Here is a 24,856-nt window from a genome sequence, read left to right as displayed (position 1 = left end):
TTCTCATTTGATATGAACACAAATTGTTCTTCTCCAGGTTTCTTTTCAAAAATATTTCTTCTTCTTTTTTCAAGTATGCTTAATAAATCTTATCTGGAACTGTAGGGAAACTCCTCTGTAATTCTCACACATTAGTTTTATTTCCCTTTTTCTTAGATGGGTACTATAGAGAGCTCTACCCCAGTTATCTGGGATAGACCTTTGTATTAAGCTTTGGAATTATGTCTTGTATCTACTTTGAAAATTGTTACACCTCTGTATTTTAGTATTTCTGATCAGATATCATCTACAGCAGCCACCATTTCAGATTTCTGACAGTTTTTCCCATCTCTTTTAGTGATATGTGCTCATGACTCCTTGGTTACTTTCTGCCAGTATTTTGTTGCTGCTCATCTCATTCAACACATAAATATTTTAAAATCATTACTCCAGATATCTAGACAATATCATTATCTTTTTTTATGTTGCTTTTATTTCCAATTTCTTTTATGGCACTCTTTCTTACATTTCTAACTTTTTTTCAGAAAACCCTGAAACATCTTTCTATCTTTGTGATAGTTATCCTATGATTTCCTTTGAGATGCTAAATTAGTGTATATGCATAGTTCTTTTTTCTATCTTCTCAAAGGACACATGCTCTTTTACTTGCCAGACATTTTCATATTCTTTTCCAGAACCATCTCTTCAACTTGAGTCCATTATGAAGTTGTAATTTTTCCATTCTTGCAGAGAGCTTCATAACATGTTTCTGAATCTAAATCAGTTCTTTTTATAATACTTTTTTTTTATAATAGAAATATTATTATTATTATTCCTGACACCTCCATATCCGAGTTGGTTAAGAGTTAAATGGTTGTTAAAAAGTTGGTTAAATGGCTACACTGTGATACTGCTAGAGTTTGAAAGGTGTTACAAACTATGTTACAAGCTGTCTAAGATGACTGTCTCTTAGAAATTCAAGAAAATTCATTTTTCAGACTCTAGACTGTTGTTTTCATTTTTGTACAAAAATAACATATATACTATTTTGTAGAGATATTTGTTTATTAAATTTAATTATATCTTATTCTGTTTTAGTAATATATTTGTATAAATTAAATTCACTTTTTTTTTTTTTTTTTTACAGTTTGATCTTTCAGGTAATGCTGTTATAATGACAAAGCAAAATCTAAAGGTAAGTTAGTCCAAAACACTGAAACAAAAAATATTTTTGCATTCTGTTTTTTGGTTTTATTAGTATACAGCATAAAAAAAACAACCACACAAATGATACTGAATATAAAATTAAATTTAATTATGCAAAACGTAGCAGTTGAATAGGTGTCAAGTAATGTTTAAAACAACTATGACTAAGGGTGAAATCTTGTAGTGGAAGAGAGAGAGAGAGAGACTTTTAAAGCCTACCTACCACTACACGCTCTTACAACATTTAGTTGTGAAGCTCTGGAAGCAAAGATAAACATAAGTTTGAATAATATTTGGCACTATTGTTTTTTCATTTCATTGAATTTTCATCATCATCATCATCAAATTCCTGCCATGTACAGGATATGACAGTACTACATGAAAAAATTACATCATTACTAACTTCCTATCTACAATTTTCCTCCAAATCAGTCTGTTACTTGTCAAGACTTCAACATTATCAGATCTTATATTTCTATCGTCTAAGGCACTTTGTACCGCATCAATCCACCTATATCTTGGTCTTCCTCTGGGTCGTTTTCCTGCCAACCTGGCAGAGAACACTTGTTTTGCTAATCTTTCCTCTCCCATTCTATTTAAGTGACCATACCACCTGAGATTAGCTCTGCTAATGCATTCCTGGATGCTGACAATGTCAAGTTCTTTCCTAATATCCTCATTTTTAATATGATATTGCCATTGATGCCATCTGTTCACGCCTCTAATCTTTCTCAGGACTCTCATATCTGCGGTCTCTAGTCTTTGGTCAAGTGTTTTACTTCTGACCCAGCTCTCAGATCCATAAGTTAAAACTCGTTTGAACACTGTCTTGTATACAGCTAATTTAGTGTTCTGACTAATTTCTTTCTTATTCCATATGAATTTATTCAATTGACTTCCCACCATACCAGCTTTGCTGATTCTGTTGTCTATTTCTATATTTAATTTACCATCTTCAGTAAAAATCGTGCCTAAGTAGCTGAAACGTTTTACTTGTTCCACAGGTTCTCCATCACAACACAGTTGACATTTTCAATGATTCTGCCTATTTTCATTGTCTTTGTCTTTTTATTGCTGACCTTCATACCATTATCTATTACAACAGTTATTCAATTTAGTCAGAGAATCTTGCAGACTTGTAGCGGATTTATTTAGAAGTATAACATCATCTGCATAAAGCAAAGAGCTGACATTAACATCTCCAATTTTGATATCAGGTTTAATACTACATTCCTTCATAATGTGATCCATATAGACAATGAATAACAGAGGGGATAATGTACATCCTTGTCTCACACCAGATTTAACATTAAACCATCTTCCTGTACTTCCTTCAATTCTAATTGCTGACTTACAACTCAAATAAAGACCAAGTATTGCTTGATATAATGCCCCATTGACACCATATAACTGCAGCGTATTGAATAGCTTCTCTCTTGGCACCTTGTCATATGCCTTTTCCAAATCGACAAAACTTAAATACAGATATTTGTTGTATTCCCATGCTTTCTCGACTATTTGTCGTAAAGTGAAGATCTGATCCTGTCAGCTCTATTTGGCCTGAATCCAGCTTGTTCTTCACCAAGCTTTTCTTCCACAATTCTTCTCAACCGTTTCTCAAGTATACTTGCATAGATCTTGCCAGGAACACTCAGTAGGGAAATACCTCTGTAATTCTCACATTCAGTTTTATTTCCCTTTTAATATATGGGTACTATGAGAGCTCTACTCCAATCATTGGGAAATCGTCCCTCTGTCCAGGCTTTCTGAACTATGCAGTGCAGTCACTGTAAGACTTTTATACCACCATACTTCAGCATTTCTGGTCGAATATCATCTACTCCTGCTGCCTTTCCACATTTCAAGCCTTTGATGGCTTTTTCTACTTCAAGTATGGATATGTATTCCTGACTGCATGCCTGGTCAGTGTTTTTTATCACTGTGCTGTCATCACTGCTTGTTTCATTTAGCAGTTTTTCAAAGTAAATACTCCATACTTCAAGGATATCTTTTTCTCCTGTTTTCATGTCACCTTTATCATCTCTAACTCCTTTTACAGCACTCTTTCCTCCATTCCTGAGCTTCTTCAACAACCTCCTGAATATTTTGCCACCTTCTTGATATTTATTTTCTATATTCTTGCCAAAGTCCTCCCATGACTTTTGTTTAGCTAGTTTTACACACTGTTTAGCTTTCTTACATTTGTCTCTGTATTCTGTAAGAGTAAAAGCTGACTTATTTGCCAGGAACTTTTGATATGCTTTCTTCTTTTCCTTCACTGCCTCTTTAACTTCCTGTGTCCACCAGGGAGTTCTGATTTTTTTATCTTTGCACACAACCTCACCACATGCCTCTCTGGCAGAATCAATCAATGTTTTCTTCAGAGTTTGCCACCGAATCTCCAAGGTTTGATTCCTGTTCTCAAACTCTTTCATTTTCTTTTCAATAATCTTTCTGTATTTTAGTCTACAGTTCACATCTGAGAGCTGCTCAACTTTTATTCGCTTTAAAATTTTCTTACATGTTATTCTTTTCAATATGAAATTCAATTTTATCCTGCTCAAGACTAAATAGTGATCACTTCCAATTTCAAATCCTCTGTACACTCCGGTGTCCTGCACCAGGGAGAAAACATCACTATCAACAATAACATAGTCAATGAGACTTTTCTTATTCCTAGCCTCTTCTCTCCATGAATTTGTGCACATTTTTATGTTGGAACATGGTGTTAGTAATAACCAGTCCATGTCCTGAGCAGAAATCCAACAGATATTTGCCATTATTATTAGCTTTGCTCTTTTCTCCAAATTTTCTCAAAATATTTTTGTATGTCTGACAATCATTTCCTACTCTGCTATTTAGATCCCCAACAAGGACCAACTTTTCCTTTTTCATTGTGTCAGTTGCTTTTTCTAAAGCCTCAAAAAATTCCTCCACTTCTACCTTAGTAGAGCCTTCTGTGGGACCATAGGCACAAATAAGTCTCATCGTCCAGTTCCCCATTCTCATATTTGCCCACATTACTCTACTTGAGACTGACTGCCATTCAAGAAGATTAGCCTCGTATTTTGTGTTGAATACTGTGGCTACTCCTTCTTTTCCTTGATTGTCATTGCCTGAATATAACATTTTGTATTTATTGCTCAGAAAGATCTCACCAGTTTTGGTCTTTTTTGTTTCAGTCACCCCTATTATGTCGATCTGGTACTTATCTAATTCCTCAGCTAGCTCCATTTCTTTGCCATTCAGGCTTCTTACGTTGATAGTACCGATCTTTAACTCTGGTGATGTTGAGTTGGGGTTTGTTTTCAGATTTGAATTTTCATGTATTATTATTAACATCTGACCTAAATGCAGTCAGAGACTCATTGTGGGAGTTACACTCTATCACCCACAAAGCTCATCCAACTGTGCCTTAAACTGATTCAATGTATCTACATTCACAACACACTCATTAACCACTCTCTATGTAAAGAACCTTCTCCTCACTCCTCTGCTCACAGAGTCTTTATACAATTTCCAAGGATGTCCTCTTGTTTTACCACCTCTCTCATTCTGTGAAAAATCTTTTCCATGTCCATCTGATCACAACCCTTGAGTAACCTTGTCTCTCATATCCCTCCCCCCCTCCTACTATTCACATTCCAAAGACCACTGGAATGTGGAGTGTGTAAATCTTTTCTTGATCCTTTCTAACATATCCTCATCACCATGAAAACCTGATGGCCAGTTCGATGTGTTTGCAACAAAGAAAAGTGTTAAGCAACTTCTGACAGATAAGATAATTCATAACTTGTGAGATTATATAGCTTCGACCAATGGAAAAAAAAAAAAAAATTAAGTAACGGTTTCAATTTCACTATAATACTAAAGAAAATTCACACACTATAATACTACAGGATTTTGTGTGTGTGAAGCTGACATTATTTAGCTAGAGGGCTTAGACTGGCTAAAATATGCATGTCCTCCAGAATGAGCATATCTAAAGGGAAAAAAGATAGCTTTGAGACATTTAAATCTGAACAACACTACATAGTTACGTTAAAAGTGCACAAAGGATATGCTATGGTGATCTTTAATATAGTTGACTATAAGAAAAAATAAAAGAATTACTATTGGATATGTCAACATACATTCCAATAGTAAAGGATCCCTCCATGGATCCTGGAGCAATAAAAAAAATAAAACTATAAGTCTTTTAGACAATATTACAAGCTGAAACAGAAATTTTGTCCAAATTAAAAAGTTTTTACCCCTGTGCACACAAAGACTATATGGGCTGCCTGAGATCATCCATTTCTTTTTTTTGCCCAAGATGTTACCTATCTATAATAAATTTAGTTTAATCCTTTATCCAAGTGTAAGCAAACAAAGTTTGCGCCTGAAAATATCTTCAGGACTGAGGTAAGGTAGTGCAACACCAGGTAACTCCGAGCAAAGGTGCACCAAGCTCTCATCACTGCTTGTCTCAGTATCTCCCATAATGCAAAGCACATCTCCTTGCAGACATGTATACTGCTATGCATTAAGGGGAGGGCCACTACCCAGACCGGTTTCAACCTTTATTGAGGTCTCGTCAGTGGGAGGCAGACCCAAACGTGGTGATACTAAGGCAGAAGCAATAGGAGAGGTCATATTTACCTATAGGAGTTGCCAACAGGTATACCACCTTATTATTGAATTACTCTGGATTTAGAGAAAGATGTTTGAAGTTTATTTTTCACTTGGTTCGACTATAATAAATTTAGTTTAATCCTTTATTCAAGTGTAAGCAAACAAAGTTTGCACCTGAAAATATCTTCAGGACTGAGGTAAAGTACTGCAACTCCAAGCAAAGATGGACCAAGCTCTCATCACTCCTTGTCTCAGTATCTCCCATAACGCAAAGCACATCTCCTTGCAGACATATATACTACTATGCATTAAGGGAAGGGTCACTGCTCAGACTAGTTTCAATCTTTATTGAGGTCTCGTCAGTGGGAGGTGGACCCAAACATGGAGATACTAAGCAATAGGAGAGGTCATATTGTCCAGCTGCTAGTCTGTACAAATCTCTAATCTGTCCATTCTTGAAATACTGCTCTTACATTTGGAATGGTGCATCATCATTACTTCTGTAAAAATTCTTGAAGCTGCCAAATGAGGGCAGTTTGTCTTATTGATTACCTTTCATTCAAAGATTCTCTCCAGCCACAGTCTCACAGATTGTCAGTTTCCACATTATGCCTTTTCTGCAGATATTTCTGTTGGTGCTATTCAGCAGAACTGGTATCCATTATGTCCTTCATTTCTGATGAACATACTCATCCACCAGCTACTCAACATTCTTTTGCAATTGAATTGCTAAATCACCAAATCAGTTATTCATCTTTCATTCATCTACCACATTTCTATGGAAGAGACTTTCCCATGAATTATTTTCCAAAGACTGTGATTTCTAGTTCTTCAAAAAGAATAGCAATAGATTACTTCCTTCTAATCCCTACCCACACACACATCAGATTGATTTGTTGCTATAACTTTTGTAGTCATTTGTTTCTGGGAGCGATATAAAAAAGTTAAAGTGTATATGCAAGTTTCTTGAAACTTTTCCATGGCTTGTGTCCATAAATTCTGAGATACATGAGATTAATGCAGATGTATATAGGAAAGTAGGGAATTTGAAAATATATTCAACAATGAAATATCAAGGGATTGGGCTGTTGAGGTTACAAACTATATCTATTTATTTGTTAGTATTATATTATTATTATTACATGACACCTCCAGGGAGTGCAAAGACTCATCAAGGGAGGACACCAACTCCACAACGCTCTTTCTCCACCACTCAATCCACCAACTAAAACGAACTGCAACTACTTTCATCATCTACACCAACGCCATCTACTGCCGACCACCACCACTTATTTTCACAGACAATTACAAACATCCATGCCCATGGCGGGATTCGAACCTGCAGCCTTTTGGCTTGAGAGTGGAAACACTAACCACTCAGCCAACCAGGCTGGCGATTTTAATTTTTTAATTTATTTTAATTATATTTATATATATATATATTTATTTATAAAATTAATTATTATATTTTAATTATATTTTAATTTTTTTTAATTATAATTTTCTTTATGAGTCTGTGTTTCTTTGCAGGAAAAATATGAACATTTCCTAAATGGAATGCATATGATTGAAAGCAGGTATATACAAAGAAATTATTTCCATTATTATTATTATTAAGTTTTCACTTGTTATTATTATTATTATTATCGTTATTATTATGTGACCTCCCTTAAAGGAGTTTCGAGAGTCATTATTGGTGGGCAATCCATTCCATTCCATTCCACTCCACACAACCCACCATTTTCATTACTGAATCTTTCATCTACACACAATTACACACTATCCACCAGTGGCAGCTCATCCATAAGGGCTGCACCCTCTCCAGTATAAAATGAAAGTTCCTGTTTTATTATTGCATTCTTAAATTTTTATATATTTATATAAAAACCGTTATTTTCTTGTTTGTAATACAATACCACTCAATAGTATTTTATATGACTCATTTTGTAGAATAGTTGTATTTTGCAATAGTCAATGTGCTGTGCTGGCTAGCATCAGTACTGGCTAGTATACTCAACACTGCAGCTGCATTCAATGCAGACTGCACCAAACTGGTATCTAGTGGAGATAACGCTTGATTTACGTGCAGTTTGGGCTGGTAGTGTTGCAGCCCAATATATGCTGCTACTACACAAGCACAAACAACACAAATTAATGTTGTCGTCGTTATCATAGGTAAATATTATGTGGTTTTTCTTTTTCTATTTAATTCTAGCATTTAATTTATATCTTTGTAGAAATGAACAAAGAGAAGAATTCTGTTAAATATTATTAAATTCTGTTATATTTTGGTTTTATTAATGATATAATGTTTTCAGTGCATATTGATTTTTTTTTACTTTTATTTCTAAGTCCCACCATTACAAATATTATATAAAAAAAGTTAAAGCGAGAGTAATCATTCTTACGATTGTAAGAATAGTATTTTTAGTCTGTGGTATGTGGTCTCTGACTGATTTGCCTGTATATTGGATGAAAAACTGTAGTTTCTGAAGTAAAAGCCCTGCTACCTTCAAATGAGATCAGCTAATTCACCTTCAGTTGAAAAGCCTAAACTGGAAAATGACCTAATAAGGTCTTTTTCCAGTTAAAGGGCACAGTGCCTGTCATTCTATCAATTAGTGTACAAATACCAGAAACATGAGAAATAAGGGAGATGTAATGATTTTGCTGATTGAGTTTATTTGCCCAATAATTGTTGAAATAAGTGAAACATGGTTGGATAAGGATGACATCCTGACGGGAATAGAAATGGACGGGTATGATGTGTTCCATGAAGATAAAAAGGATAAGCAGGGAGGGAGTGAGTGGTGTTGTTGATAGCAGGCAAATTATGTGTGCACACAGTGGAGATGTGAGATGTAAGTAGTGGCAATGGTTTTGAGTCAGTATGGTGTGAAATAGAGGTTAACAGGAAGGGATTTGGTTGGATGTTGCTATAAGCAATAGAATGTGGAGAGGGAGGGAGTGAAGAAATATAAGCAACTTGGGTTAGTGAACAACAGATGGCTGATTTTAATTATGGCAGAATATATTTGAATGAAGAGCTAGCATTTGGGAATAAAGAAAATGAATTTCTTTATTTCTTTGCAGACAACTATCTTAGGCAGCATTGTAAAGGAGGGCACCCAAGGATCGAAAGTTTTAGATCTGATCATTTCATCAGAGAATGTGATTGTGAGTGGGGTTTCACACTTTCCTTCAGTTGGTGAGAGTGATCATAAAATGATCGCTTGGGTTTTGACTATCCATATCAAGATTTCTGTGAGGAAAGGATATATGTGGAATTACAAGACTGGTGATTATGAAAAGCTTAGTAGATAGACAGCTTGGAGGAATAGCATGGAATGAAGTGTTCTGTGGAAGGGAGATAAATGCTGCATAGGAACTGACCAAAAGATATTTAAAATCATTGATGTGCGAATGTATTCCGAAGATCAAAAAGTCTGAATAAAGTATGTGTCAAATGGATGAATAAAGGTATTAAGCATGATATTTGGAAGAAGAGGAGGATACTGGAGGAAACACAAGATTAATAATGGCAGTAATGAATTCCAAGAGGAGTATAAAGAGTAGGCAAGGAAGGTGATTCAGTTGGTAAGACCACCAAAACTGCAGTACAAACAGAAATTAGAAAATCAGGCCACGAAAAACACCCTAAAGAGTTTTCCAGATGTCTGTGAAAATACCACCACTAGTATTTTCACAGACAATTACAAACATCCATTCCCACGGCGGGATTCGAACCCGCAACCTTTTGGTTGGAGAGCAGATATGCTAACCACTTGGCCAACCAGGCTGGCAAAAAAAAAAAAAAAAAATTGAGAAGTAACTCTCTTTTCTACTACTAGAACAACACCTTCTGGAGTCTGAATTCCAATAGCAATAGAGCCAAGCTTTATTGCTTCTATAGCATACTCTACTTGAAAAAGTCTTCCTTCTGATGAAAATGTGTTAACTCCACGATCATATTCTGATCTTGTTTTAACGATCAAAAAAATATGCAGTTTAATATCGTGATGTATTTAATACTAAAAACTTGTGGCAATACCTTCGATTAGAATGGAAATTTACATAAGAAAATCTAAATGCTATAAGTACTACTCAAATATCACGAACTTCATTCATCACATATCACAACTTGCACTTTTGGTCTTCAGCTTTTCCCTCCAAAATTTACTGAAAAATAATAGTTCCGAATAGCCAATGTTTAAGTCTTTCTACCAGAAAGAATTATAGTATGCATACAGATGACAACAACAACAAAAAACTAGAAAAGTTAGACAGAAAGCCTAAAGTCCTAAGTGGGAGTGCTTTTTTCAGAATGAGTTCATTGTGAAAAAATGAGAAAGCTTTGTAATGTAAAAGAAATAATAATTGTTCTATACTATAGCAACATGAAAAGTGCCCCGGATTTTAAGTATTCTTATAGACTTTCTAAGTTACTTAATTTTCACTATCCCTTCAATTTTCTGTGACCTTAAATCATGGGACTGCCTTAATTTCCTGGAAACTAACAGATATGGACATGGTGATAACAAACCTCTTATTTTCCTGACAGCAGCAGTTTTCCAAGTAAAATACTGTTTCTACATCATTGTTATTCATGGGATTTGCCACTTCACTTGGTACTTAAAACACAAGTTCTAATTTTTTTTGTTCCTTGATTGTCTTGTATAGGAGCTATAAATTAAATTTTTCTTTTATATTATTTACATACCATACAGTTTGAGACAATTCAGCAAGTAAAATTTCATTTCTTGTTTTATTTTTTATTTTCATGTGACTTCCACTCAAGGAGCATTCTAAATCTATAGTACTTGTGTATTATAGACAGGCTAAGGATTATTTCTATTTTTATTAATTAATTAATTAATTTTTATTTATTTATTAATTTTTACATAATCCAGAAATCCTTCCCTAGAGACCATATATGGAAGAATGTCTAGCCACTTCGGTCATCCAGTAAGTGAGGAAGTGGTCTCTTACTGCATGATGAAATTCATCTCTTGCCTAAAGAAAATCGTGAACATTGATGTCCATGTTTGGATTAAAGAGATCCTGTTGGTTGGAGAGGAGATATGCTAAATACCCAGCCAATCAGGAAGGCAATTTTGTTGATATTTTAATTGTTTTCATGAACACCATCATCATATTTGTGACAAAGTTATCACAGAATTCGGACAAAATCCCGCAATATTGTATCCAGACTGATAAAACATTATTATTATTATTATTATTATCATCATCCAGGCCACCATGGAATCAAAAGACTCATCCTGGGAGGTCGTTTTTAGGAAACACAAAGTTTATCATACCACTCCTTAAACTCATTGACTGTTCTTGCTCTAACCACTCTCTCAGGCAATGCATTCCATGGTTCAACCACCCTCCTTGCAAAGAAACCACTCCTCACCCTCTTGCTCACAGGTTCCTTTCATAACTTCCAGGGATAGCCCCTTGTCATCGCTCCTTCCCGCTGTTCCACCAAGTAGTATTATTAGTAGTAGTATATAACATTCTTCAAGTTATATACATGAAGAATATAAGCATCTTATATTCTTCATGTATCTGTCCTCCATTCCTCTCCTTATATCTCTTTAATAATCTGTTTTTCAACTGCAGTTCCAGTTTGATATTGTTTGTCATCCACTTTACACCAAATTGTGTAATACAGTTTAATAATGTGTAATAACACTTCACGCGTGGAATACAGCTTACTATCGCTGCTAACAAATATTCCTTCACAATTTCCCAAGCACTAGTGATATCCTGGCCTTCCAATTCTGCCTTCCATGGAACTTCCCCTAGTTGATTCTTAAGACTATTATAATCACCTGCCTTATAATTCCACATACATTCCCTTTTCTTTGATACGCCTGCGTGTCTATTCATCTTCCAAGTCAAAACCAAATCACCAAACAGTCTCCAAATGGTGGGAGAGATGTCATCTCACTTATTATCAGCTTTTCTGAAGCTATGACCAAATCCAGAACTCTTGAACCTCTTGTTCCCTCTATTACATATTGCCTAAGACATTTGTCCCTCAAGAATTCTAGAAATTCCATCCCCTTATTACTACATGCATTTTCCTCTTCCCAGCTTATACTGCTGTAGTTAAAATCTCCCATAACAATCATTCTGATGTTGAAAGTTTATTTTTCACTTGGTTAGACTATAATAAATTTAGTTTAATCCTTTATCCAAGTGTGAGCAAACAAAGTTTGCACCTGAAAATATCATCAGGACTGAATATGGTGTTGTACTACCTTACCGGGGTAAGGTAGTACAACACCAGCCAACTCATAGCAAAGGTGGACCAAGCTAACACCTACCTTACCCCGGTAAGGTAGTACAACACCATATTCAGTCCTGAAGATATTTTCAGGTGCAAACTTTGTTTGCTCACACTTGGATAAAGGATTAAACTAAATTTATTATAACAATCATTCTTCTTGCACTTGCCTAAACATCTCCTGCTCCCCACCGTCTGTGCTCCCTGGTTTGTAGCAACACCCCACCAAATATCCTGTCTTGGCCAATTCTACCTCGCACCATATGCTTTCAAACCCTTAGTGTCACTGCCTTCCAAAGACTCTACTCTTAGAGGACATAAGTCCTCACTTATCATAAGCAGTACTCCACCACCACATTTTCCTTTCCTATCCTGCCAAAAAATGCTGTACCCTGCAATTTCAATTCCTGTTATTATATCATCTTCTGTCAGCTACATCTCAGAGATCTCAATAATATTTGGCCAGGCTGATGCTATCAGCACCACCAATTCATCTCCTTTATTTCGGATACTCCTGGCATTAGTATAGAGCATAAAAATATCACTGCTTCTATACCTATCATTGTCCCCTCTTGACCCCACTGGATTCAATGTTACCAGATTTCATTCCTCTTCCCCAAGCTCCCATTCCCACAAGAGGTCATAACTGCTACCATCCACCCTGGGAATTCTAGTTTCCCTGCATTGACATACTGACTCGTTCAGAAAACAGAAATCTCTCCAGATGCTTTCTTCCTTCCTCATTCAAATGAAAGCTGTCTCTCGCATACAGTTCCCTTCTGTCCTCAAACTCCCTCCAAGCATCCACATATTCCAGTCCTCTCTTCTGACACATTCTGGCTATTATGCTATTCAGTATTATTGCTCTTCTGCTCAGCTCTTCACTATCATAACTAGGCAACACACAGTCTTTCCTCTCTGCATCTTCTTTCGTACAATCTCAAACAAGAATCTTATATCTCTCGCTGCCTAATTTACGTTACCTCATTTGTGCCCACCATCACAATCATTTCATCCATCCTTTCATCCCTCTTAATTGCCATAGCCACATTTTCTATCGTCCCTCCAGGCAAACACACCTCTGGCATCCTATCTTGCGCACCAGAGATCATCGAGTCTCTATACATCACACTTCTTACCCTCTGTTTCTTGATTGCTCACCTGCATCCCTCACTCTCTCTCTCTAACTCTTTCTCTCTGTGTTTCCAAACTTTCCAGCACTCCCTCGCATTCTTCTCATTTCATCTCTCTGACTGTTTCCATTCTCCCCTCCTCTATCATTCCCATAACTCTCTCTCACTCCCTCTCTTCTACTGTTTCTCTTCTCTCCTCTTCTATCATTCCCATACCTCTCTCTCATTCTCTCTCCTCTTCTATCATTCCCATACCTCTCTCTCATTCTCTCTCCTACTGTTTCTATATTCTCCCCTTCTATCATTCCCAAACCTCTTTCTCATTCCCTCTCTCCTACTGTTTCCATTCTCTCCTCTTCTATCATTCCCAAAACTCTCTCTCTCACTCCTACTCTGATTCGCCTTGCATTCATCTCTTCTATTCTCCTAATCTCATCTTTCATACTTCTCATCTCGTTCACAAGACATTCCACCTCCTCTTTCAGCTTATCTATCCCTCTCTGCAAGTTAGTCACTCTTATTCGCCATTCACTCTCCCAATCAAGACCATCTCCGAAAACTTCACAGTCATTCAAGCCTTCCACACTCCCGACTCTTATTTTCTCATTCATATTTTGCTCACCATTCTCTCCTATCTAATAGATGTATTACATATCTAATAGATAATAGATGGGAAACATATCTAATAGATATAAATGAATTTTGTGTGACTCACCAAAAATACATATTATTATTATTATTTAACTAGGGTATTTTTTGAATTTGAGTTGAAGGAACAAATATTTCTCAAGTGTTGTTTTATTTCATTGATTGTTTTAATTTTAAGAGATGAATCAAAGTTTTTTGGTACAAATATTTTTTATAGAAGTGTTTTATTCTTTTTCTTAAGTCTCCATGAGCACCTAATTGAACATTTAAATGCAGAAATTGTACTTGGAACTGTAACAGATACACTAATTGTTATAGACTGGATAAGATCAACCTTTCTTTATATCAGAGTAATGAAAAATCCAAATTATTATGGTAAGTTTATTTAATTTAAATAATATATATTATTTAGTATATAATGAGTGATATTTAAGAATCTGCCATTTACACTATTGCTTATTTAAAAACTTTTTTTTTTGTTCTTTCCTATAAGCACTGAAATGATTCCCCATATACTGCATTGTATCTATAGCACAGATACAAGAATTACATATCTTTTATCTATAAAGCTCTTGACTTGAATACTATTTATAATGTGAAGTACTTAAGGTTGTTCCTCAGATTGGTAAAATCAGATTTTCAACTGAAAGCAAAACTGAGTTTCATAGGGGGGGGGGGGGAAACCCTCTCATAAACTCTGTTCACATCCTCAATTCCTTAGTAAATCAGCAAACTAACTGTTAGTTGATAGCTTATCTTATGGCCTTATCTGCACAAGTATAATCCTAAAACAACAGCACAAACATCCACAAGCAGCTCAGGTTATATTTTACTTAAAAATCCTTGATTCTACCTGTTAAAGATACCAAGAAATTATATACTTGGTTTTAATCCTTTTCCTAAAGAAGAAAAACAAAGTTTTGTATGGGAAATATGTTCATGTCTGAGCTACTTCTATATAGAGGTTAATGACTTCATATCACTTGCCTTAGTGTGTATCCCATAATGCAAAGCACACCTCCTTTCAGATATGTATAATGCTATGCAAAATGGGAAGGACCACTATGCAGAGTAGTTTCGGTTAGGATAGGTGCTTGACCTTATTAATAAAAATCTGTGGATGAGAGAAAGATGTAGAAAGTTTTTTGCCTTGTGTTTATTATGCGTTAAAGATACCAAGAAATTGTATACTTGGTTTTAATCCTTTCCTCAAGGAAGCAAAACAAAGTTTTTGTGTGAAATATATTCATGTCTGAGCTACTTGTATATAGAGGCTAATGACTTCATATCACTTACCTTAGTATATGTCCCATAATTCAAAGTATTATGGGATATATACTAAGTAAAGCAAAGCATTATGGTACAGTCTATGCATTATGGGAAGGACCACTACCCAGACCAGTTTCGACCTTTATTGAGGTCTCATCAGTGGGAGCCAGACACAGAAGTGATACCAAGGTTGAATTAATGCAGAAGTCATATTTCCATATACAAGTAGACAAAAGGAGTCACACTATTATTAAAATACTTGGGATTAGAGACAGATGTTGGAAGTTTTCCCACTTGGTTATATTATAAATTAAAGATGCCAATATATATATAGGAACAAAAACCTCTCTGTCCCTTGTTAGTGTGTTCTTCAGTAACCACGTAACCACCGTTGGTTACCTTTGCAGTATGTTACCTAGACTTCAACTCCCTGGTCTCATCAGTTTTCTGCAGTTAAGTTCCATCAATATAATACACAGCTTCTGATCTCTTCCCAAAGTGCATCACCTTAAACTTGGCCACATTAAACTGGCAGTCATTTACCATTGCTCTTCCCAGTTGTTTAGCATCATCAGCAAACAACTGAATATTTGCTGTCAAATCATTTCCAATATCATTGATATTCAAATTAAACAACAGAGGACCAAGTACTAAGCACTGTGGTATGCCACTGGTCACTTGCTGCCTTCTCCTGGATTCAATACTCCATAAACTACTCTTTGATATCTGTCAATCAGCCACCATAACAGTGTCTTTCGTTAATTTTTTTTTCCAACTAGACTAGCAGGTCTCAATAACTTTCAAAAAATGTACCACAAAAAAAAAAAAAAAAAAAAAAAAAAAAAAAAAAAAAAAAATTCAAGAATTGAAAAAATGTGGACCCATAAATTTAAAATATGTATTTCATTCAAATACGTATTAAAATATATACAATACAAAATGGGCTTATAAAATATTTAAATAAAATAAAAAAGCTTATTATGTCTATAGTAAAAAGTAGTACAGACTTTTTTTACCTTTTGAATAAGCAACTTTTTTTTACTGAATATGCCATTTCATGAATGAATCTGCATACACGGTCATTTGACAACAGAATAGAATCAAATTTGGCAGCTGCTTTCTCTTCAGATAGTGATAAAACAGTATCTTTAACTGCTCGTAATATAGGAATTTCTTCAATAGCGTGTTGTTTATCAGTTTTTTAGTAATTCTTAAGCTTACAAGATAAGAAGGCTCTATAAACTTTTTCATTTGTAGTAACAAAAGTTTTTAAAATATGTGTTATTTTTCAGCTCAGATGATTTCTGTATAAAATAATCAATAGATTTTTTTAATGTTCCTGCTTTAATTCAATATGTCGTTTAACATGTTGGCAGGCAGTATTTCCATGTGCCGACACTCCATGCAAAAACTCGCTTCAGTGTATATATGTATGGCACCTCTGCATCAAGCAAACATAATTTCACCCAGTTTATATCAAATGTTAGTTGCAACTTTTTTGGTAGACTTTTATTTGTAAAATTAGCATTTGTGAACTGTCTCAATGATATCGAAAATCTCAAATACAATTCAAACTGATTTCAAGTTACGAGGGAGGGGGGTGTCTGGAATGTTCTGATAAACGCTTAGAACAAAAGCGATATTAAAGCAACTGATATAACCACAAGAAAGAACATACGGAGATATAAAAATATAAGAACATAAGTTACCTTCATAACTCTGCTACTAGTATGTTCTTTCTTATGGTTATATCAGTTGCTTTAATATCATTTTTGTTCTATGTGTTTATCAGAACTTTCCAGATCCCCCCCCACCCCACCCCTTGTATATATAATATGTGAGTATTATATATTTCATACAGGACAACAAAATAGACATAAATAAGGAAATAGCGCACTTGAATATTATCCTTCAGAGGACAAAGCATGAAATCAAAAAGTTGATTAGCAAGAGATTAGCAGGGCTGAGAAAAGAAAGATGCATATGGTCCATGGTAAAAATCGAGATTATGTCAAAAAATGAGAAAAACATGGTAAGGAGAAAGTTATACACCCTCTGTCCAAAAAGAAACCGAACTTTTGATAGAAAATTAAACACAGGCCAATTATAATTATTCAAATAATTTATTTCAATCAATATACTGTCCCTCAGCTTCAATACAGTGTTTGGCACAGTCAATTAATTCATTAAATTTGTTTTTTATATCGTATTATAGTTTTTTTAGAAAAAGACATAGAGAATCATGGAACAAATTTGTTTCTAATTTAGAACATGATTTATATAAAATAAGACCCAATGTATATAAAATTTTGAAACACTTAAATGCAGATACCAAAGAAAACATAAAATTAAACACTGAATTGAAATTAGAAGAATTTCAATTCAGTGTTTAATTAACAAAAGACAACTGACAAACAATTAACGAAAATGAAAAGGAAATAACTAAAGAAGAATTAGAAATCAGCCTGAAAGAAACAAGAAATGGAAAATCACCTGGAGAAGATAAACTAGGTTCAGAACTATATAAATATGCAGGAACTGGATTCAAAGAAAGACTCTTATTATTTTTAAATAAAATTTATTCAACTGGCATCCCCCCAATAGAAGGGAAAAAAGCAATTGTGATTCCTATCTTTAAAAAAGGTAATAGAGATGACCCTAAAAACTATAGAGGTATCAGTATACTAAATTCCTGTTACAAAATATATAGCAGAATCTTAAATAGCAAACTAATGAAATATTCCGAAAACTTTATTTTAGAAGTACAGAATGGATTTAGAAAAGGACGATCATGTATAAACCTGGCCTTTTGCCTAAAATTAATAATAGAGAAACGAAGAGAATACAATTTAGAAACACATATTGCATTTATTGACTTTGAAAAAGCATTTGACAAATTGAAAGAAACACATTATTTAACATATTAAAAGAAAGACAAATACCAAATAATATCCTAAAAGCTATCACAAGTATATATGAAAATAATCAAATACAAATAAGATTAAATCATGAGCTATCATATACGAGAGAGATAAACCAAGGGGTCCGACAGGGATGTCCCCTCTCTGCAACTCTTTTTAATATCTACTTAAATGAAATAATAATAAAATGGAATAAAAATTTACATCAAGGAATTAAACTTTCTTCTGCAGTAAACTTAAACACTCTCCTCTTTGCTGACGACCAAATAATAATTACAAATTCTGAAGATAAACTACAGAAAGCTATTTTAGATCTAAATGAGATATCCAAAGATTATGGTATGATAATATCAACAGAAAAATCAAAAACTATGGCCTTTAAAGGACAAGATCCAGCGAGAACTAAAATAGTAATAGATAACAAGATCTCAGAACAGGTGAATTCATTTAACTACCTAGGATGTATGATCACATATGAAAATGAAAAAGATATAAACGTAAAAATTGCAAAATATTTAAAAATAACAGGTGTAATTAACTCTATATTTAAACCAAACCTAGTTCAAAAACAAACCAGACTAAAAGTATACAATACATTAGCCCTACCAGTCTTAATGTATGGAAGCGAAATCTGGACAATAAAACAAAAAGACAAACAAAGATTAACAACAGCAGAAATGAAGTTTATGAGAAAAACTGCAAAGTATACCCTATTTGATCACAAAAGAAATGAAGAAATTATGAAAGAATCAAACCAAGAACCAGTAATAGAAAAAATTAAAAAATATAAACATAAATGGATGGAACACGTTCAAAGAATGAAAACGGAAAGATTACTAAAACAAGCTTTAAAGTAAAAGCCATTAGGAAAAAGAAATCCAGGACGTCCTCTTAAATGATTCAACGATGACTTCTAAGGCCAGAACAGACCATGCTATGCCTAAATCCTTGATATGCATGATGATGAGTTTTTTATATCAGTTTTTGGGATACTGTTGAGGGTCATGGTTACTGCCGCTTGAACGTTTTCAATGGTGTCGTATCACTTTCCTTTCTTTGGCAAATGAAGTCGGGGGAAGAGAAAGAAGTCACAGTGTGCTAAATCAGGTGAATACGTCAAGTGATCCAACACACAAACTTGGTTTTTGCTCAAAAACTGTCTCACAATGTTCGAACGATGAGATGGTGCATTATCGGGCAAAAGTGACCAGCTGTCTGCATCACGATATTCATGCTGTATGTGACGAATTCTTGCTATCAATCACTTCAAAACTTGAGATAAAACTCATCATTGACTATTTGGCCAGGCGGAATGAATTCTTTGTGGGCTCATACTCAAAACACCATGTTTCTTCACCAGTAACGACCATTTCAAGGAAGTTTGAGTCCTTATGAGCAGTTTTAATGAGGTCCTTTCAGTGATCAATTCGATACATTTTTTGGTCATCGGTCAACTTGTGGGGTTAAATCGCGAATTCAATTTAGAAAGGCTTAAACTCTTCATCAAAATGTTGTGCACAGTTGATTTTGGAATCCCCAATTCATCTTCAATCAATCGCATGGATGGTTTTGGGTTTTCTTTGATGAAATCATGCACTTTTTGGATGTTAACTTCACTAAGTCCAGTTTTTGGATGGCCCAGCTTTTCATCGTCCTCAGGTGTCTCACGACCACTTTGAAATCGCTTAAACCACTCGTAAACTTGAGTACGGGATAAGTATTCATCACCGTATGCTTTTTGAAGCATTTGATGCATTTCAGTAAAACTTTCCAAGTTTAACACAAAAGTCAATTGCAGCTCTCTGTTTGAAACTCATTTTCCTACCATTCGTCAAAACACACTGTCATTCTTGGCACTATAACTCAGCTTCTAATGAAACAAATGTCATAAATGATATTTGTCTGCTATTGTGACAAGCTAGAAGCTCAGCTGAAAGAGATGGGATTAGATAACAGATTAGTAAGTTGGATAGCTGATTGGCTGTCAGACAAGTATCAGTAGGTTCTATATGGAAGAGTGGTATCCCAAAAGAGGAAGGTCACTAATGGAGTGTCACATAATAATAATGTACCGAATAATAATAGGACCATTATTATTCTGTACTTGTTTAGATTTTGGAGAGGTAAGAACTTGCATACAGAATTAGGCAGATGAGGGTGATATTTATACAGACTAGCATGGATTCATTAATGAGCACTCTTGTTTTAGTAATCTGGTTACCTTTTATAATTGAGTAATAAGAGCAGTGAATGCAGGTAAGGCATACATTGTCATTTTTTTGGATTTTGCAAAAGCATCTGACAGGGTGCCATATAACAAATTGGTGTTTTGGTTGCAACATATGGGTATCACATTTGGATATCACATCAGTGGATTGGATTGGATTGGATTAAATTGGTAACCGACTCTCTGATAGATATGAGAGAGTTGTATACGAGAGCTAGAAGCAGGAGTATCAGGGTGTAGGAATATTACAAGTAGAGTTCCACAGGGTTCAGTACTAGAATCATTATGTCAATGATATTGTCAAAGGACTACAGGAAGATACTCAGTTGTTTGCATATGTTATTAAGCTTAGAAGGATTATTTGTAATAGGACTGATATTTTGTCGCTTCAAAAGGATTTGAATAAGCTGTTAATGTGGCCAATGGATGGAGATGCTAGTTTAATACAACTGAATGTAATGTTTTGAAATTTGGGATCAGCTGATGGAATGCTTCTTATTCACTTGGAGTTAAAGAAATGGAGGAGGCAAGGGATCTTGGGGGTAATTGTGGATTGAAATTTGAAGTACAGAAAGGTTGTTAAAACAACTCAGAGAATTTCTGCAATATTGAGGAAGACATTGAGTATGAGAAATGAAGAATGGTGCCCCCATTGTATAAAGCTTTGATCAGACCACATCTGGATTTCTGTGCTAAGATCTGGTCCCCAGGATTTGAAGGGGATACTAGGTAGCTATACTAGGCTGAAGACATGCAGACTGCAGAGTTTGCTGATTAGAAGACAATGGATGAATATGATTGAGACATTTCAGTTGTTGAAGGATTATTGTTGATTTAACTCTTGCAAGATTTTTAATCTGATAGAAAGGGGTAGGAACAAGGAAAAGGGCCATCCATGGAAAAGTTGCAAAAGGAAGTAATGAGTAAAAAGGGCAAGAAGGAAGGTTTTTTTTTTTTTTTTTTGCAAGGAGAATGGTATGAGCATGTAATCCATGAGCTGAGAGTGTGGTGAAAGTGCAAATGGTGGAGTAGTTTAAGGAGTGATATGATAGACTTTGTATTGATAAGCATTTACCTCACTTGATGAATCTTGTGACACAATTGAGTTCAAGAAAATGATAATAATGATAATGATATTTCATTCTAATGAAGAAGCTGTTATTTCTAGAATATTATTGATATACATTACTACCTCATTTCTGCTACTCCTGGCATTCACAAACAAATACAATAATTCATTTCTGGATCTATAAGTGAATGGTACCTATACTACTTCTCAAATATGACTGTTTTAAAGCTGCTCTTGTAGGCTACAAAATTTGCATATTGCATAGTCATCTTGTCAAGTATAATTTAACTCCACAAGTGTTATCCATTTTTCTATACTCGGAGAGGTGTGCCTCTCCGAGGCTAGGATATGTAAGCTGGTAAAATTAAATATTTTTTTCTATTTTCCATAATTGTTCCTCTGCATTAAACTGCAGAGGAAATTTATTTACAAATAAATCAAGATTAACTGTAAAATCTGAATAAAAAACACCAAAATTGTTGTTTTACATAGAAGCTCTTTTCTTGTACAGGAATTCCTGAAGGATTGTCAAAGGAAAAGGTGGAAGAGAAATTGCAAGGTGAGTCTGAAAAAAACTTTTCAATATTTATATGTTATTTATATTGTTATTACATGGGAATCTTGATGGAGTCCGAAGACTCATTGTGGAAGTCCAGAATATCCCCAATACCTATTGTACCTACCTCTTCTGGCACTTATACACATACAAAGAACTTATAACAGACTCTAGTAAATCTCTTCTGCTCAATCATATTCACCACTCTCCAAGCAAATGATCTGGTCCTGAGGGATCCGCCCCCTCAATCTGTCCCCTTTAGTCAGGTGCTGAAAAATTTCCTCTGTTAACACATACTATTTGGATTACAAGACCATAGGTTTTAATACACATATATACAAAAACGCCTACTAGTTTCGCTAGCTGTAACTGACTAGCTTTGTCAAGACGAGCAGGTAAAAAAACTACTAGTAAATGCAAAAAAACCAAGGAATGCAGAAACGGTTAACAACAGTTTGACAAAATTGGAAAGGTTTGCATGACATGATTTGCATGAAGCGTGAAGAGTCAGTCATTTTTACAAAGTCATGTTACATAATTTTTGGCGTAATGTAGCTTTGCTAAACTTAATGAGTTAATCAGATTTTTCCACATATCCTTTAATATAACCCCTTGGTTACAATTAAGGTTACATCCTGTTCGTAGGACTACTGCAGCTTCTTTAAAAGTTCGACAACTGTAATCCTCTTCTATATATGGCATGGAGCTGTTGTCCCAATCTATTGCGTGGCTTGTCCCAATCTGTTGTGTTGAAGTTGAGAAATGATGTGCCAAACCTGAGGTGTTTGTTCTGTTGTGATTAACATCTCCTACATGTTCTTTCTTTCTAATTTCTAGGCTTCTCAAAGTTTGGCCTATGTAGGATAGTCTACACATGCATGGTATGCTATAAACACCTGCATATTTGAAGAAAGCTACGTTGTCTTTAGGGGCTCGTAAAAACTGTCTAGTGGTACTTGTTGGTTTAAAAACAACTTTGATGTTATAAGGCTTCATAATTCTAGCTATTTTTGTGGAGACTGAGCCAAGGGTAAGACGATGGATGAAATGTACTGAGTTGCTATACGTTGTTGTTGGAGGTTGTTACTGTAGAGAATTTTATTGATTATGTTTTGAGGATAATCATTCTGTGATAGAGATTTAGATATAAGGGAAAGTTCTATACATACGTCTTCTTCTTATGTGACTATATTTCGGGCTCTGTTTCTTAGCATATGTATAATGCTGTATTTCTGTGTATGGTGATGATTAGAAGAATAATGGAGATACCGTCCAGTATCTGTGGGTTTTCTATATTGTAAGTTTGATATGTTCATTCTTCTCTTTTCTTTTAACTAGTATATCTAAAAAGGGTAGTTGATTGTTTTCCTCTAATGCAAATTTGATTTTATGATGGAAAGAGTTAATTTTTTGGAGGAACTCATGTAAGCTGTCTACTTTGTCCTTCCAGATAATGAACACATTGTCGATATATCTCCACCAAACTGATGGTTTTGGGTTTATTTTAGCTAGAATGTCATTTTCCAATTTCTCCATGAACAAGTCTGCACATGGTGGTGACAGGGGGCTGCCCATGGCTAAGCCTTCTAATTGTTGATAAACTATATTGTTAACTTTGAAGAAATTGAACTTGAGACAGTGATGGAATAGTTGTGAGATATCACTTGGAAAAAGCTCTTTTATAATCTCCATGACTTCTTCAACTGGTACGTTAGTAAACAAAGAGGTAACATCAAGACTTGCCAAAATGTCTGTTGGATAAATTTACATTTTAAAATTTCTCAACAAAGTGTTGAGAATTTTTTATATAAGAATCTGATTTTCTGATTTGTTCTTTTAATAGGTTTGCGAGATGTTTGGCTAGTAGATATGTTGGGGAGAATCTGCCATCTACGATCAGGCAGAGTGGAGCTTCATCTTTGTGTACACCGTAAAGGCGAGGCATTATAGGATGTACAGATTTTAGTTTTCTTTTTGACTCCTGAGGCCATCTGTCCATATTGCGAATCAGAAGATTGGTCTCGTGGTGGTTCTTCATGGTTGGATCCTTATCTAAAATTTTATATGTGGACTGATCAGATAATAAAGTATTTATCTTCCTAACATAATCTTTGGTGTTCATAATGAGTGTGGAGTTTCCTTTGTCTGCTTTAGTTACTATTATGTCCTTGTTTCTTTTTATGTTCCAAATTGCCTTCCTATCTGAGGGAGTGATATTCTGTTTCGGTGGTATGTTTCATGGGAATCTCTGCTGCACTGTTCTGTAGATGGTGCTCTTTTAAAAGAGTTATATCTGGTGCCTCCCCAGCATGATTGGATAAGGGATGGCACTGGACTCCTCCCTGGGTTCAAGTATATTGACCTTATCAGGACAAGGATCAATGCCCTGCCCACTCGAGCCCGCACAGCTCAATAGAGTAGTAACAATTCAAACTGTAGGGCTGGCTGCCACTACAGTGAGACATTGTCTCATATAGCCCAGTGTTGCTTTTGCATCATGGGATCCGTGTGTGGAGGCTTGATGCCGTGGTCTCCATTCTGAACAACTGCTTTAAGAACAAAGGTTGGGAGACCACATTGGAACCACATTATAGGACCTTGGCAGGCTTGCATTAGCCAGACTTAGTGATTAAAAGAGATGGTGACATTTGGGTAGTTGATGCCCAGGTGGTGGGAAGAACAGGGTGCCCACTAGCCTATAGCCGTAATAATGAGGTAAACTATTATAAGAATAACCAAGATCTACTTAGTAAGATCTTAGTAAGATATGGGAAGAGCATGGGGCAACTCCGAGGTTTACCAGCACCACCATCTTTTTACATGGCGTATGGAGCGCAGATAGCTATAAGGACTTAAAACAGCTTGGGCTTATGCAGAAGGATATAAAAGTTCTTTCCTTGAGGGCCCTACAGGGCACACTGGTGGTGTGGTGTTGCCAC

At 35.1% G+C, this 24,856-nt stretch overlaps 1 protein-coding gene across 1 annotated transcript in view; it reads left to right on the top strand.

Moving 5' to 3' along the window:
• The window catches only part of LOC150095741 (putative ATP-dependent DNA helicase HFM1), a 178,899-nt gene that overhangs the window by 27,525 nt on the left and 126,518 nt on the right, over window positions 1–24,856 (top strand). Inside the window, exons 3-6 of the mRNA XM_090409949.1 lie at window positions 1,127–1,174; window positions 7,330–7,376; window positions 14,117–14,250; window positions 21,873–21,920. Coding sequence (XP_090266075.1) covers window positions 1,127–1,174; window positions 7,330–7,376; window positions 14,117–14,250; window positions 21,873–21,920 — 277 coding nt within the window. The remainder of the gene's footprint in view (window positions 1–1,126; window positions 1,175–7,329; window positions 7,377–14,116; window positions 14,251–21,872; window positions 21,921–24,856) is intronic.

Source organism: Typopeltis vanoorti, chromosome 20 (assembly GCF_054136105.1).
Source record: "Typopeltis vanoorti isolate ZY-2024b chromosome 20, IOZ_Tvanoo_1.0, whole genome shotgun sequence".
NCBI classification, from domain to species: domain Eukaryota; kingdom Metazoa; phylum Arthropoda; class Arachnida; order Uropygi; family Thelyphonidae; genus Typopeltis; species Typopeltis vanoorti.
This window is presented reverse-complemented; position numbering and strand designations above follow the sequence as displayed.